At 41.6% G+C, this 14925-nt stretch overlaps 1 protein-coding gene across 26 annotated transcripts in view; it reads left to right on the forward strand.

The window, feature by feature from the left end:
- Window positions 1-14925, forward strand: part of ACTR3B (actin related protein 3B) — a 146755-nt gene that overhangs the window by 29252 nt on the left and 102578 nt on the right. For 24 of the 26 annotated variants that reach the window (XR_003795280.1, XR_003795278.1, XR_003795279.1 and 21 more), the window contains 4 exons: window positions 1273-1397; window positions 2068-2178; window positions 12113-12208; window positions 13136-13243. Coding sequence is in view for 15 of the 26 variants with exons in the window: in XM_029233893.1 (XP_029089726.1) it covers window positions 1273-1397; window positions 2068-2178; window positions 12113-12208; window positions 13136-13243 (440 nt within the window). In the remaining 11 variants the exon portion in view is untranslated. Of the gene's footprint in view, window positions 1-1272; window positions 1398-2065; window positions 2179-10860; window positions 10939-12112; window positions 12209-13135; window positions 13244-14925 lie in introns of those variants that run through there. The other 2 variants (XM_029233902.1, XM_029233905.1) reach the window with 2 other exon arrangements.

Genomic DNA, 14925 nt, shown 5'->3' on the forward strand with positions numbered 1-14925 from the left:
AGGGGCCCTTGAAATGCTAACTGGCGCATCGGATGATTCTGTGTCAGTGTGCCACTGGATGGCATGGTTGGTGTTCAGAGATGGGTTGTGTTTGTTTCCACAGGTTGCCTTAGTAAATGTTGGCCCTCCAGACTTTTCTGGCCCCATTCTTAGCCTCATGGCCCTGATGGGCTCACTGCTTCTGACCTGGATGCTTTCTCTAGGCTCAGCCACCAGCATTTCCTGCAGAAATTCTGTCCTTTAGATTTGTGCCACCTTTCATAACTTGAAAGCTTCGAGACTAAATGTGGCAATGAGTTGGAGTGAGAAAAGGAGATGGGCAAAGTGATTTCTGTCTTTTTTTTTTTTCCACCTCTTTAGCCTGTTACTTAAAGATAGCTTTCTGAGAATAAGGATTAAAATTTGCTCCCATAGCTTTCTTGCTATTCTTCATTTGTAATAAATTGGGGATTTCAGATAATCTACCTTTAAAAATGATTGTATTTGTTTTGGAATAAATTTGATGAAGAGTAGTTTTTAGGAACTCAGAGTTTAACCAGGGGTTAGGAGTTTAAATGGAAAATTGAATCTTTGTGAAGCTTTCCACATTTCATTAGATGTTAATTCTGGAGTTAAGTTTCATATGATTATTTACTACTAAGTATATTCCTAAGTATCAAGGTTAAGCTCTTATTAAAATAATGTTTCAAAACCATTAATATTTTTACATAATACAATTGTTTGATTATTGTACTTTTCTTTTTGTCAGATACTAGTCAGCAACCTCTTAGTTTTTCTTTTAATGGGAAATCAGGTTTTATTTTTTGGTAACAAGACTAAAAATATGTTTTAAATCTGACAGAGTTTCATGAAAATGACATGAGGCATTTTTCAGTTTACTCTTTTCTTCTGTATTATATTTTAAATTTTGTCTCCTATTTTGTATTTTAAAATTTGTAATCTACTTGATACTCCATGGGCATTTCACTTACTATCTTGAGGAATTTTTTTCAGATGAAACTGAGAAATTTAGTAATGTAGCTTTTGTCAGCATTAAAAGCAGACCAGCTGAGTTCTTTTGTGCCATGCTGAAAATAATGCTGGAACATGGTAACTTGTTTCTGTGTTACTTTACCTACTCATTGGTAGAGTCTTTTCTATGAACACACTCGACTCCAAATAAAACCGTAATATTGAAAATTTACTTGTCCATACGTAGGGATTTTATCATCCTCTCTTGATCATTGAAATGAATGAGTATGGTGATGGGCTCTTTGTATTGTTTTTCCTAAGGTATTGCCATCAGAGAGTCTGCAAAGGTGGTCGACCAAGCTCAGAGGAGGGTGTTGAGGGGTGTCGACGACCTGGACTTCTTCATAGGGGACGAAGCCATAGATAAACCCACGTATGCCACAAAGGTAAACGCCTGCTGGGATTCGCTTCTGCAAGTGCACGGCCAAGAGCAGAGCCGCAGGATGAGTGATGCAAAGTGGCGCTTTATGTAGAGACTGTACTTGTGAGTTGTAGAATATATTTTATTCTTATGTTTGAAAAGAGGCTTTGTTGTTGTTGTTTTTGATGAGGGTATTTTTGATGTGGGGAATCAAGTGAATTTACAAATGCAGAGTTGACTTAGGGACCGCTGGGTTATGTGGAAAGCAAGGTCTGCTCCTGTGGAAACCTGCAGGTTGACTAATTAACCTGTCATATGTGGAAAGTTGCAGATTGATCAGTTAAAAAGAAGCACTGAAGTTATTTAACTAGACATTTGTTCTAAAAGAAACCACTCCCCAAACTCCAGATCGAATGGTATTGTAGATTAGCTCTGCTTTTCCATCTGTTACCCCATTGTTAAGACGATTCTTTCTGCTTAGGAATGGGTGGAGTAGAATATAAACAGTAATGTCATGGACTCGTTCTGGTAAAGTGCCTGTTGTTTCTTTATATAAATTAACATTCACTCCATGCAGGGGAACACTGTTCAACAGCTCGCTGTCTTCCATCTCTCCCGGGCCAGTGCTGTTGTTAAACTGGTGCTCTCACCGATGTGAACTGAAGCTTGATGTAGTTTGGTTTCTCTTGCTTTAGTGGCCAGTAAGACACGGAATCATTGAAGACTGGGATCTGATGGAAAGGTTCATGGAACAAGTGATTTTTAAATACCTTCGCGCTGAGCCTGAGGACCATTATTTTTTAATGGTGAGTAACGACCTAAGAAGAGTATATCCCTGTCAATTCCAAGTTGCGTAGATTTTAAACCCAAGGTGTTCTTCCCTGGGGAGTTTTTAATGCCTGCTAAAGCTGTTTGTATGAATGGGGGTGCTTTTTGGGCAAATAACAGAAAGCTCAACAAAAATGCCTGAAAACCAAAAGGGACTTATTATCTCGTGAAACAGAAAGGCCAGAGTCAGGCCGCTCCAGGGCTCGTTATTTCAGCAGCTCAGGGACGGAGGCAAGGACCAGTCTAGTTCAGTAGTTTGGCCTCTTGTGTTGGTTCCCCTCAAGCCCCAGGATGGCTGCCCAAGTTCCTTTACCACCTCTTGGTGTATTTGCTGTCAGAGGTAGAAGCACTTTTTAGGAATTAAGGATCCCTTTCCTAGAAACCTTCCCAGCAGATTTACCCCATCCGTCCATGCCTAGCCTGGTGCCTTGCAAGGGGAATGGAATTACCTTGACAGGTTTAGATTGATCAAGATTCTCTCCCTTGGGCTGGTGAGGGGACGATGTCTGATCACCTGGCCCCAAGAGGGTAGGTACCCAAACAGGCCTCTAACAGCAAGGAAGGTGGAGGGAGGAATGGATTTGGGTAGGAAACCAACTGTGCACTTGGATGTCCTCGAGAAGTAACCGGATGACTCTGATTTTTGCTTCTTTTATAGCAGAGGAAACCGAGTCAAGATGTTATTTTGCCAGGGTTTAAATCGCACTCTAAAATAAAATTGAGCTGAGTTATGGGCCCTGATATTGTGGTGCTTAATTGATCTTGTTCAAACAAAACAAAGCATTACAGAGAAATGAAAAGAAATATCTCTTGGTTATGGAATCTGTTCTGATTGTTTGACTCAACTTCACGTTTCCTTCCATGAAATGTTCTTTTTAAGTTAAGATTAATTGCACGTACAGAACACTTGCTTTGTGGAGAGCATTGCACGCAGCATAAGCTGCACATTACAACCTCCATAATTTAGCTTTGGCTTTTTTTCCATGCAAGTGTATTGTCTAACGGTCCCTGATCCCCAATTACATAGTTCTTTCTAATGTTAAATATGGAGTGTTCTTTAGAATTATCTGGCTTAAAATGTGTTAACTACAAGGCTATTATGGTAGTTAGTGGAATCTGTATATTTAAAATCTATTACAACAAGTTCTTGAAAGTGCCCTGATCTTTTTTTCTGGCTATATCGCCATAACTAGGAATTGCCAAGTGTGAATACTGTGTTTTACAGGCCACCATGTGTTTTCTCTCCTGTGCGTCTACAGTGGTTTATGTAAAATAAATGGAGCCAGGAAACTGACAGTGTGTCTGAGTGGCTTTGTCTTTAAAGCCTCAGTAGATCACATATTCCTACCTGTCCCATTTGGCGTCTTTCCATCTCTCGCGCATTGCGTAACAACCTGTTGGACAGGACTTCAGGAGCGCATGCCGCCCAGCAGCTTCCTTCTGCCTGCCTCAGCTTCCCATGCCAGGTGGTCCCCTCTCACTCCACTCAGAGGGACACTTAGTCCTAGCCTGTGGAGCAGACACACACCACCAGGACACAGCCCACAGGAATTGTTTCCTACAAGAAATTATTTTCTGCTTTCGCTGGCATTATAGGCTAGTAAGATAAAATCACTTTCTCAGAAGGAGCTGGAGGTGTTTGGTGTGAATATGGAAAAGTCCATTTGCCAAAAATGAGTACCTGTAATGAATATTCAGGAATAATCAAGTTTATTAAATTAAACAGAGAAGATATTGTGTTCTGTGTATTGTGCTTTGAATTTTGCAAGGTCAGTTCATTGCATGATGTGATTGAGGAAGTAATGAGAATGGTACATTGCTTTCAGGTTTATGCCCTTAGTCGTCAGTTAATGGACTAGTTCAAGGGGAGTAAAGCAGGTATAGAGATTTATGGCCGAGTCTAGAAGTCAGTTGAAGACATTTACTGAACTGCTATATCAGATAATGCTTTTTGGTATAAGAGAGTCTAAAGGGGTTAAATTAAAGGTCCCTCAGTAGCCCCCCAAATTGTTCTTTCTGGCTGCGGTGAACAGATGCCTGAGCATATAGGTGAGAATGAGCTCATTACGGCTCACGTTTTTCAAGACATTTCAGAGACTTGGCTGTATCGGTCATGTGGATTGAGCAGATAGCAAATGGGAATCCTACTCTTTTTTCCAACACTGGAGTGCCCAGAGTTCAAAACAGAAGCATATATTTTAAAGAATTGCAGTGCTGTTGAGTGGAAATCGAGTTACAACTTTAGAAGAGATTGGCAGACTTTTTGAATATGAATCAAGGAGGAAGAGCAAGCAGCACGTGCTGATCAAGAATGCCTGAGAGCCAGGAGCCGGAAAGACGGACGTCCCAGCTTAGAGAGAGAGAGAGAGAGAGAGAGAGAGAGAGAGAGAGAATCGCCCTTCCTTCGTCTTTTGTTCCATTCGGGTCCTCAGTGGCTCAGATGACACCCGCCCATATTGGTGAAGGCGTGTCTCTGTTCTCAGTCCGCTGAATGCTAATCTCTTCCAGAGATACCCTCACAGACACACCCAGAAATGATGTTGTACCAGCTCTCCGGGTGTCCTTTAGCCTAGTCAGGCTGACCATGACATGTGGTCCATGACATGTGGTAAGTCCTGACTCGCCGTAATAGTTGCCTTCTTGGCTCTTGAGAATGAAGTAGACCCGCTGTGTCCAGTACGGAAGCCACCAGCCGGTGCGAAGGTGTACAGCCCTGGGTATGCTAAGTCCGTCACCCCTGGCCCACGTGCTTTCCACCTTACAGTACCTTATCTCCTCTCCTGGTCTCCCTCCCTTCAGGATTTATATTTTTAAAAAGGTTTCTTTACTGCAGTTATAGAGAGGCTTGGGGGTGGAACAGTATTAGGTACATGTGTTCAGTTTGCTGTCTTTATCCAGAAATATGGATTGGTTTTATGGAACGGATTAATTCTTTATTTTTGAATTCATACCAGATGATGTTTCACCATTATTATGAATAAATTTGTGTAACTTGCATCCATGTGATGTTTTAATCATATGCTTCAGTATTAAGAAAAAATAAGAAAAACTTGATATCTCCTATTTAGATCTTGTTGTAAATAGTGGTTTGGGGAAGGTTTCATTTAAATTGGTCTCCTAAAGGAACCGTTACTGGTGGTAAACATAAAAGAAATGGAGGATTGAGGAAAAAATGGGTTTATGATTCTCAGAACCCATAAGAATATGCCTTTAATAATGCTGAATTTGATTCAGGAGCCAGGAGAGCCTAATTACATTGTAAACATTCCCTTAAATAGAAGTATGTAGGTTTTAATGTAAATTCTTCACAGATGGTGAATCGTTTGGCAGCAAGTAATTAAATATTGGTTTTAGCAAGTTAAGGGTTTTATTTTCCTTACATACATTTGTAGTAGGGAGGGCAGTGCTGGCAGGGCAGCATCCTGGTGTCTGTCATTAGTGGTCTCTGTGCTCTAGTATCTCTAGCGTATGGCTTTCATTCCACGGTTACCTGGTGACCCCACGCTGGCTCCTGCAGCTCCATCATCACCTCCGCATTCCAGGAAAGAAGGCATTAAGAGCAAGCAGGAGCGAGTCTACTGCTTGAGTCTGCCTTCACCCCTGTAAGGAGCTTTCCTAGAAGCCACATCCATCAGCTTTTGCTTCTTATTGGCCAGAGCTTCCTCACTTAGCCAACCCTGTCCATGAGGAAGTCTGGGAAATGCTTTTCCTCTGGGCCTGTGATTGATCAGTGGTCTGTCATTAAGGCAGAAGGGAGAATGGGTACAGGGTAGGCAAGTTGCAGTGCCTTCCATAATGATGTGACTACAGGTATGAAGACAGTGGCAAGACGAGAATTCAGTCAACTGTCTTCACAACTCTGGCTGGATGTGGCGAGTGTCATCCCCATCGGCAGCCAGAAGGCCAGGAAAGCCATGTCGAGATGCAGCTGCTTCTGCTCTGTGTTGCCGTCTTGCCTCTGTGAGTTTCTCCGTCTGGATAAATAGATCAGGAAGGTGTATTGGGAGTTTCTGTGGTCTTTACACACAGGCTGTAACCCAGGGTTTCACAACTCTTGTAAAGATTTTTTTTATTATAGAACTGTAAGTGTGATTTAGAAAATTTGAAAGATGTCTGTGGGACTTTTTACGTCCCATTAACATAAATATTAACGTTTAGTATATCTTCATTTAATCTTTTCACCCATGTTTTTGTATGACTTTGCATTCAATATTGTGTCCTCTGTCCCTCTTCCCCCATTTTCTTACACTCTTTTCATAATCCTCATTTTAATGGCTATACAGTCCTCTATCCAGTGAATATTTCCTGTTTAGCAGTTTCACTATTTTTAGATGTTTACTTTTGTTTCCAATTTCTTGGTTTTCTAAGAAGTAATATGAAGTAATGTTTGCACAGTGGTTTCTATATTAGCATTTTTTATATTAAAAGTATAAAAATTATATATAATTTGGGGGTACAGAAGTATTAATAATTTTGAATCTTTAGCATACCATTTCACGCTGAAATCTTCAGTGTACTAGAGGCCACATTATTAGAACTCTTGTCAGCATTGATTAATATTTTTGATTATTTGTTGTCAGCTTGCATTTTTAATAACTTTGACCTTAAACATTTTTTCATGTGTTTATTAGCTGTATTTTCTCTTTCATGAATTGCCTATTCATGTCCTGTGTTTTGTACATATCAGTGTTTTATTGCTTTTCCTATTGCTGTGATTTCTATGATCTTTTTTTTACCTAAAAGTTTCTTTTGTGATAAAATGTACATAAAATTTACCCTTTTTGAACGTACAGTTTGGTGAGTTGAGTACATTCACATTGTTGTGCACCCGTTACCACCATCCGTCTCCAGAACTTTCTCGTCTTCCAAACTGAAACTCTGACCCCATTGAAGAATAGCTCCCTCTTCCTGCTTCCTCCAGCCCCTGGCACCCCCCCATCCTACTTTCTGTGTCTATGACTGTAACTATTCTAGATCCTCATATAAGTGGAATCCTACAGTATTTTTCCTTTTGTGACTGGCGTATTTCACTTAGTATAATGTCTTCAGGGTTCAGCCACATTGTAGCATGTGTCAGAATTTCCTTCTTTTCAGGGCTGAATAATATTCTGTTTTATACGTATCACACTTTGTTTATACTGTGAACTCTTGCTTATAATAGACAGGAAGCTTTTGTCAGGAGCAGATACTTTTTTTCTCAATTGATTTTTTTTTTCCCTTTGTAGATTATGTTTTTGAATCTGTAAGTTTTTATGTAGTAAACCTGTTTTCCTTTGATGTTTATACATAATTTTCATCCATTTGGGATATATTTGGAACATCATTTGACACTGGACTTAAACCCGGAAGAATCCAGGAGCCAGAGTCAATCTACTTCTTGCTGGGAATGTCTCCTGTAGGCTCACTTTTTGCTTCAAACCAAATAGGCAGCTCTTAGCCAGTGGGGAAGAAATGTTCCTCGACTGTGCTCACACTTTTCATGCCTTTTTAGTCTTTTTCTCTTGATCCTTTTTTCCCCTCTGCTCAGTTTAAATGCTTTGTTTCTAAAGTTAACTTATTAAGGTGCTTGCATTTCTCTTCATGGTGAGAAAAGATTTTATAGATCTCTGTAGCTAATATATATAATTTCTTCTGGTGTGAATTACATTATTGATGGTATAGCTGACATTTATTCAGCGCTTGCTATGTGCCCTGCCCCTCCCCTCACCAAGTATTTACATGTATTCACTCATTTATTTAATCCCACCAACAACCCTGGGAGGGGGTAGTTATTAGGCCTGTTTTTCAGATGGACAGGAGGTGCTTTAAGGAGATACATTGTAGCCAGTACTGTTGGAAGGTGCAGCTATTATTCATGTGCTTTAAATGCAAGAAATCTAAAATAGTAAGCATAACACAGTGCCAGCTATGTGCTGGGCGCTTTAAGGTATTAACAAACTTAATCTCAACCCCCTGAGGTAGGAATGTTAAAATAAGTTATGTTGTTGTTGGGTGACTTTCAGATCCCTTATTTACAATCTGCTTTTGATGACTTTATTATTTCTCACATATGTCTTAAGATTGCTTTCTCTCTCCCATCCAGGGAATATTGTATATTGATTCTAATCACAGTAATTAAAACTTACTTGGGGCGCTGCGTTTGAGCTTTCCATCATTGCTATACAAGAGTCTAAGCTAAAGGCCCCAGCGAGCTGACAGCCAGACTTGCTTATTTGTTTGAAGCGATGACATGCACAGCACAGAATTCAAAAGGTGCAGAAGGATTTCCAGTGCACGTGTGTCTCCTTCCCAGCTCTGTGCTGCCCCCCAGATCCCCTTCCTGGAGGAAAACACCTTTACCGGTTCTTAACCAGAGATAATTGTGTGCAGGCATATGGATTATACATAAACTTGTTTTATAAAATGGTAATGAAATACACATATGGTGGTAACCTTGTTTTTTATTGTAAAACCTTTAAAAATTGTGATTAAAAACATATGAAATTTACTCCCTTAACCTTTTTTAAGTGTGTAGTTCAGAGTGTTACCTGTATTCGCATTGTTGTGTGACAGGTCTCTAGAACCTTCGCATCCTGCAGAACTGAAGCTCTGCCCATTGAACAGCTCCCTATTCCTCGCCCCCATACACCTTGATTTTTTATAAAAAAGTTGTTGATACAGAAGAACATTTAAGAATGTGTAAAGTGTGGAGATGCCTTTCTCTTTTCACTTAACTGTTTATCATAGAGATTGTTTCATACCAGCACGCAGAAAGCTCATCCTTTTTAATTGCTGCAAAGTGTAGCGTTTTATGGATGTGGCATAATTTGTTTAATCAGTTCCTAGTGATGGGCATTTAGGTTTTTTCTTTTTTAATATTTTATTTATTTATTTGGCTGTGCCGGGTCTTGGTTGCGGCATGTGGGCTCCTTAGTTGCAGATCGCGGGCTCCTTAGTTGCGGCACGCACGTGAGATCTAGTTCTCCGACTAGGGATCGAACCCAGGCCGCCTGCGTTGGGAGCATGGAGTCCTAATCACTGGACAACCAGGGAAGTCCCAAGGTTTCTTCTGATCTTGGAAGCAACGCTGACTTTGGACCTCTCTGAGGCACCTTGTTTTTTCTTGCCTAGAGAATGTAATTTGATTTTGTTTCATGGTCTTAGCTAAGAGACTTTAGTCTTTAGTGAGTTTCTCACTGGTACTTGCTGATGATTTTAGTAACAGTAACTCACCACATGCTGGGTGCTGCCATGAGCACTTTATTTAGGCTCCTGTGAGGTCAGTGCTCGTTACACACTGAGACAGGAAATCACTTCCTAAACTTAGTAAAATTGAAGGTGGGACAAGCTCTCCTTTTAACCGGGCTGGTGTGGCCTGCCACTGTGCGACAGGTGTGTGTGGCCTTAGTTCAGCTGTTCTACTATATGCTTTGCTTTCTGGTTTTAATGTGTTTTATTTATGTATTAGTATTTTAAGACTTATTATTTATAAAAATAATTCATAATAATTCATTAAAACTATTTTAATGTAACTATCCTTCTGTATAATATATTTACCTGTGTTTGTTTAGGTGTGATTACTTCCTACTGTGCTTAGTGATCAAGTTGGTACATTTCCACATTTTCTTACCTTTTCTTTCTTCCTCTGTCACCTGCTTTTGATTGATTATGTTACTAAACTTATTCTGCTATTTACAACTTTAGGTTTACTGATGTCTCTGATACTCTATAATAAGACAATTATCTTTTGATTCCATGGTACGAGGATATCAATGTCTATATTCTCTCCTTTCATCTATACCTCTCCTTCCGTCTGTACCTCTCAACTTGATGCTGGTTCTGCTGTTTTAATTTATAATGTTTGTATTCTGTTCTATAGCTGTTATTCCCTGGAAAGAAAAATCTTTATTCCTACATCTTAAATGGATTAATTGCTCACTGTGAGTCTTTGCCATACTTTCTGCATTCTTATCTTCTAATAGTTAATTCATGAAGGCTTCATAGGAACCAAATTCTCCCAAGTTCTTATATGTTTAAAGGTCCTTTGTTTTTGCAACATACTCGATTGGCAGTGTGGCCAGATGTAGAATTCTTGGGTCACACCTTCCTGCCCTGAAGACTCTGTAAGTGTGGCCCCATGTGTCCCAGTGCTACAAACGTATCTGTGTTGATGGCCAAGGCTGGCTGTACTTTTCCTGCTTTCAGGATGTTTTAGGTGCTCGAACTAAGCATAACAAAATCCCACAGGCTGAGTGGCTTACACAGCAGACATTTGTTTTCTCACAGTTCTGGAGGCTTTAGGTCCGAGATCAGCGTGCTGTCAGGGTTGGTTTCTGGTGAGACCTTCCTTCCTGGTGTGCAGATGGCCGCCTTCCCGCTGTGTCCTCATGCGGTCTTTCCTCTGTGCGTGTGCGAGAGAGAGCTCTCTGGTGTCTCTTCCTTTTCTTACAGAGACGTTGGTCCTCTCGAATTAGGGCTTCCCCCATGACCTCACTTAACCTTGATTACCTCCCCAGAGGCTTCGTCCCCGGATGCGGTCACACTGGGGGTTGGGCTTCAACACAGGTATTTTGGGAGACACAGCTCAGTCTATAACAAAGGGTAATGTGGGAGTTTTTGCCAAAAGGTCCAGAGAATTTTTATTTATTCTTTTTTTCTTTCTTTCTTTCTTTGTTTTGCAGCTTAAATATGTGATGTATAACCATATTTATTGACATGGAAAAATGTTCACAACCTATTGCTGAATGACAAAAAAGCAGGTTTATTTATTCTTTTTATCTTTCTGTAATCCTGTTAATTTCCTCCTATTTGATAATGGTTATTATTTTAAAATAGATATTTGAATTTTTTGAAATGTCTTTATCATGATTTTCATCTGCTGTATTTTTACATTTTTCTGGGTACATGTTTTTTTGCCTGCCATTTGTTTTTCCTGTTACTTTCCCCTCTTCCCTCTCTTTTTCTTTCAGTGTCTTTATATGGTCTTTGGCTGTTTTCTTTGTGTTCTTTCCTCATCTTTGAATGAGGGGAATTCTTCCTGGACAGGCTGTGTGTGTGAGTTGAGGCCGGGCGGGGGGCAGTGTCTGGGTGAAGCTGCTTCTGCCCAGCCTTTTCTGTCTCGCAGCTGATGGCAAAGATGCTTCGTCTAACCTTGCGGCCTGTGCTCTGATGGTAGGTGGGGCTTGTGGAGGGAGGCTTCTCAGCTGTTCTGCTGAAACTGGTCTTTTTCCAAGCAAGGCTCACTGCTTTTCCTCCCTCTGGAGACCTGTGTAGCTTGCCTGGGGTCTGAAGTCACCGGTGTTCCCTCTTGGCATCCTCACTCATCTTGGTGGGGTTATTACTACCCTTGGCAACTTGCTGCCGGGCTCTTCAGTTTCAGGGTGTTTGGCTGTTATGTTACCGAAGGCAGAGTTCCCTTTTCTCTAACTTGTTCCTGTTTTGGGGTGGTTAATAAGAGCAGAAGTGTTCAGAGAGGCCTTTACTCTGCTGTGTCAAAGCTTTTTTTTTTTTTTTTTTTTTTTTTGCGGTACGTGGGCCTCTCACTGTTGTGGCCTCTCCCGTTGCGGAGCACAGGCTCCGGACGCGCAGGCTCAGCGGCCATGGCTCACGGGCCCAGCCGCTCCGCGGCATGTGGGATCTTCCCGGACCGGGGCACGAACCCGTGTCCCCTGCATCGGCAGGCGAATTCTCAACCACTGCGCCACCAGGGAAGCCCTGTGTCAAAGCTTTTAAGCCCCGCAGCCAAAGTTCTTTAAGACAATTTCTTTAAGTACAAATTTCTTTAGAGTACGCTCTGGGTGTGCGCCACCTGTCAAATCAGGAAGTTGTACAGCATCCTAATTATAACACGCTTTTAGGTTAACTTTTTTATGATTCTGATATAGTTACATGAAATTTAGGTGAACACTAAATACAGTGAATGTTTTCTTACAGACAGAACCTCCACTGAACACACCAGAAAACAGAGAATATCTTGCAGAAATTATGTTTGAATCATTTAATGTACCAGGACTCTACATTGCAGTTCAGGTAAAAACAAAGTGATTTTTATGATTCCCAAATGACCTTAGCTGTCTAATAGTGGAAGAAATGGTGATTCTCAAGGCCTCTGTTGTAAGATTGTGCTGTGCGTTCTTCCTTTTCCACACCCTACACACACACCACACCCACCCCATTCAGGTTTGAACTCAAACACTGTACAGACCATGTTCTGTGATTTATATCTTTATGTTTTTACTGCTGGTATAGAGTTTGTCCAGCTTTTGTCTTTTTACATGCTTTAGAATCTAATGTATTCTTCTCTGGATGACAAGATTGATATGATGGTTCTTTTTTGGCTTCTTTCACTTCTGATCATAAAAAAGGAAAGATACTATAATATCTGCTAGAAACAAAACATATGTCTCTAGAGGGTTCCCCCTTTGGGATTTGGGCTCCTGTGGTTCCATGAGCTTGTAGGACTTCCTTTGAAGCTACTTGTTCTTAGTGTGGGGATTTTTGTTGGTTTTGGATGTCGTTATTTATCTGCCACCCTGTATTTATCTGCCACCCTGATCCCAGTATAATTGACTGGGATCTTGGGGAATAAATTTTTAAAAAGTATCTCCTAAAATGTCTTCTGCATATTCCAGTCCCTTCTAAGAAAAAGGAGAAGGAGTTGCATAGAAAATTAATCTGGGAGATAGCACAGGCTGTTGCCTCTGGTGATTCTCTCCAGCTTTTCTTTGCAAAACTTTGATTTATTTTATTGAAAACTTGACCCCTCCAGATGAAGTATACAAAATTTGCGTGTTAGTTGTTCAATTTGGAATTTGAATTTTGGGGGGAAGATGGAGGATAGGGAAGGGAAAGAGTTACTCGTAAGAAAGGTCTTATTGATTGAACCTGAGAACAATCAGGTGCAGTCCTTGGGAAGAGTTTCCCCGAATGCTGATGGTCTCCATGTCTTTGGTGCAGGCAGTGCTGGCCTTAGCAGCGTCTTGGACCTCGCGACAAGTGGGCGAACGTACGTTAACGGGGATCGTCATCGACAGTGGGGATGGGGTCACCCATGCTATCCCAGTGGTAAGCAGAGTGTTCAGTGCTTCACTTTCTGTAGGCCTCCCCCGACTGGAGGTAAGGGGAGAGATTAAAGGAGAAAACCCTTCTTTAATTAAAATACCACTTTAGAAACCGTAACTGTACTTAGCAAAGGTAACAAGAGTCTTTAAACTCAGGTATGTGAGAAAGAAGAAGAAAACCAGTGTCTTCGGTGCTGGCAAGTTGGGATTCATGCTGGGAAATTTCTGCAATCAGGATGTCAGCAGTCATTCGGGGTCTCCAGGGCTCTGCTTGATCACCGGGGGTACATCACCAGGAGGGCCTTCCTGGCTTACGTTCTGAGCTGTCAGCTTGGTTATCAGTAGGTGTGGTGCATGACCGCTCTGAAGGATGAGCTCTGTGTTCTGTGACAAGATGTGGATGGCTTTAACCAGCTCATGCTTTAGAGAAATCGCTTCTTGTTTTTCAAATTTTATTTAAGAGCCAAGAAGGGGAGATTGTTCCTTTTGACTTGCAGAATGCTCTGCAGTGTCACTTTTTGGTTTTAATTTTCAAAATATTAGAGAAGTGATTCCTAATTCAGGTTCAAGAGACAATGTCTATATTTTTCTTTCGGTCCAGTGGACTATTTAAATGAATTATTTGAAGTTTGCTTTTTTTTTTGCGGTACGCGGGCCTCTCACTGTTGTGGTCTCTCCCGTTGCGGAGCACAGGCTCCGGACGCGCAGGCTCAGCGGCCATGGCTCACGGGCCCAGCCGCTCCGCGGCAAGTGGGATCTTCCCGGACCAGGGCACGAACCCGTGTCCCCTGCATCGGCAGGCGGACTCTCAACCACTGCACCACCAGGGAAGCCCCTGAAGTTTGCTTTTTTGAAGATGAATCGAAGCTGCCTGCAACGGGACACACAGTGGACAGTCAGACCTCCTTTTCCTTCTCATCTTCCTCCTCCAGGCCCCCTGCTCAGAGAGCCCTGTTACTAGTTATTTATGTATATTACGGGCATATTTTCTGCACATACGGGGTGTGTGTGTGTGTGTGTGTGTGTGTGTGTGTGTGTGTGTATAGCTCCTTTTAAAAGGTGTGGGCCCTCGGGCCGAGCTGCAGGCCGTGGGCAAAGAGCTGTAGCTCCCTTCCTGGCGCTGGCAGGGGGCGGCCCAGCAAGAGGATTGCAGCTCCTCCCAGTGTGGTCTCACACGGCAGAGCATTTGGGTGAACTGGCCAGAATCACTCCTAACAAGTGCCGCTCTTTGTACAGTAAACGGGACCATTTATTGAGTACCTAACTACTGGTCCCAAACAGGGCTGTGAGCTGGACTTACTCTGTTTCATGAATTCTGTGTTATAAACCCCGTTTGCCCCATATTATGAATGAAGGAACTGAGGATGAAACATGTTGCCAGATGTGTCCACGGTCACTCAGCCCACAGACGTGGAACCGGATTGAGTCCAGGTTGTTAGAAGCCGTGTCCTGCCTGCTGACCAAATTGTTGACTTTTAAATACAGGTCGATTTATAGTTGTTTTAATGATTTTATAGATAAACTTCTTCCTTTTTGTTAGAGGAAGAAAAAAATGATTGATCCATTATTCTGACAAACGGCAGTACTTTTTGGAAATGAACCATTTCATGTGGTTTTTCTCTTCACATTCCTGACGAAGACGTCATTTTGGTGGCTTACAGGACATCTCCGGTTCTACTAACGGAA

The sequence above is a fragment of the Monodon monoceros genome, unplaced genomic scaffold (genome assembly GCF_005190385.1).
Source record: "Monodon monoceros isolate NGI ecotype Baffin Bay Population unplaced genomic scaffold, NGI_Narwhal_1 Super_Scaffold_2, whole genome shotgun sequence".
Classification (NCBI taxonomy): domain Eukaryota; kingdom Metazoa; phylum Chordata; class Mammalia; order Artiodactyla; family Monodontidae; genus Monodon; species Monodon monoceros.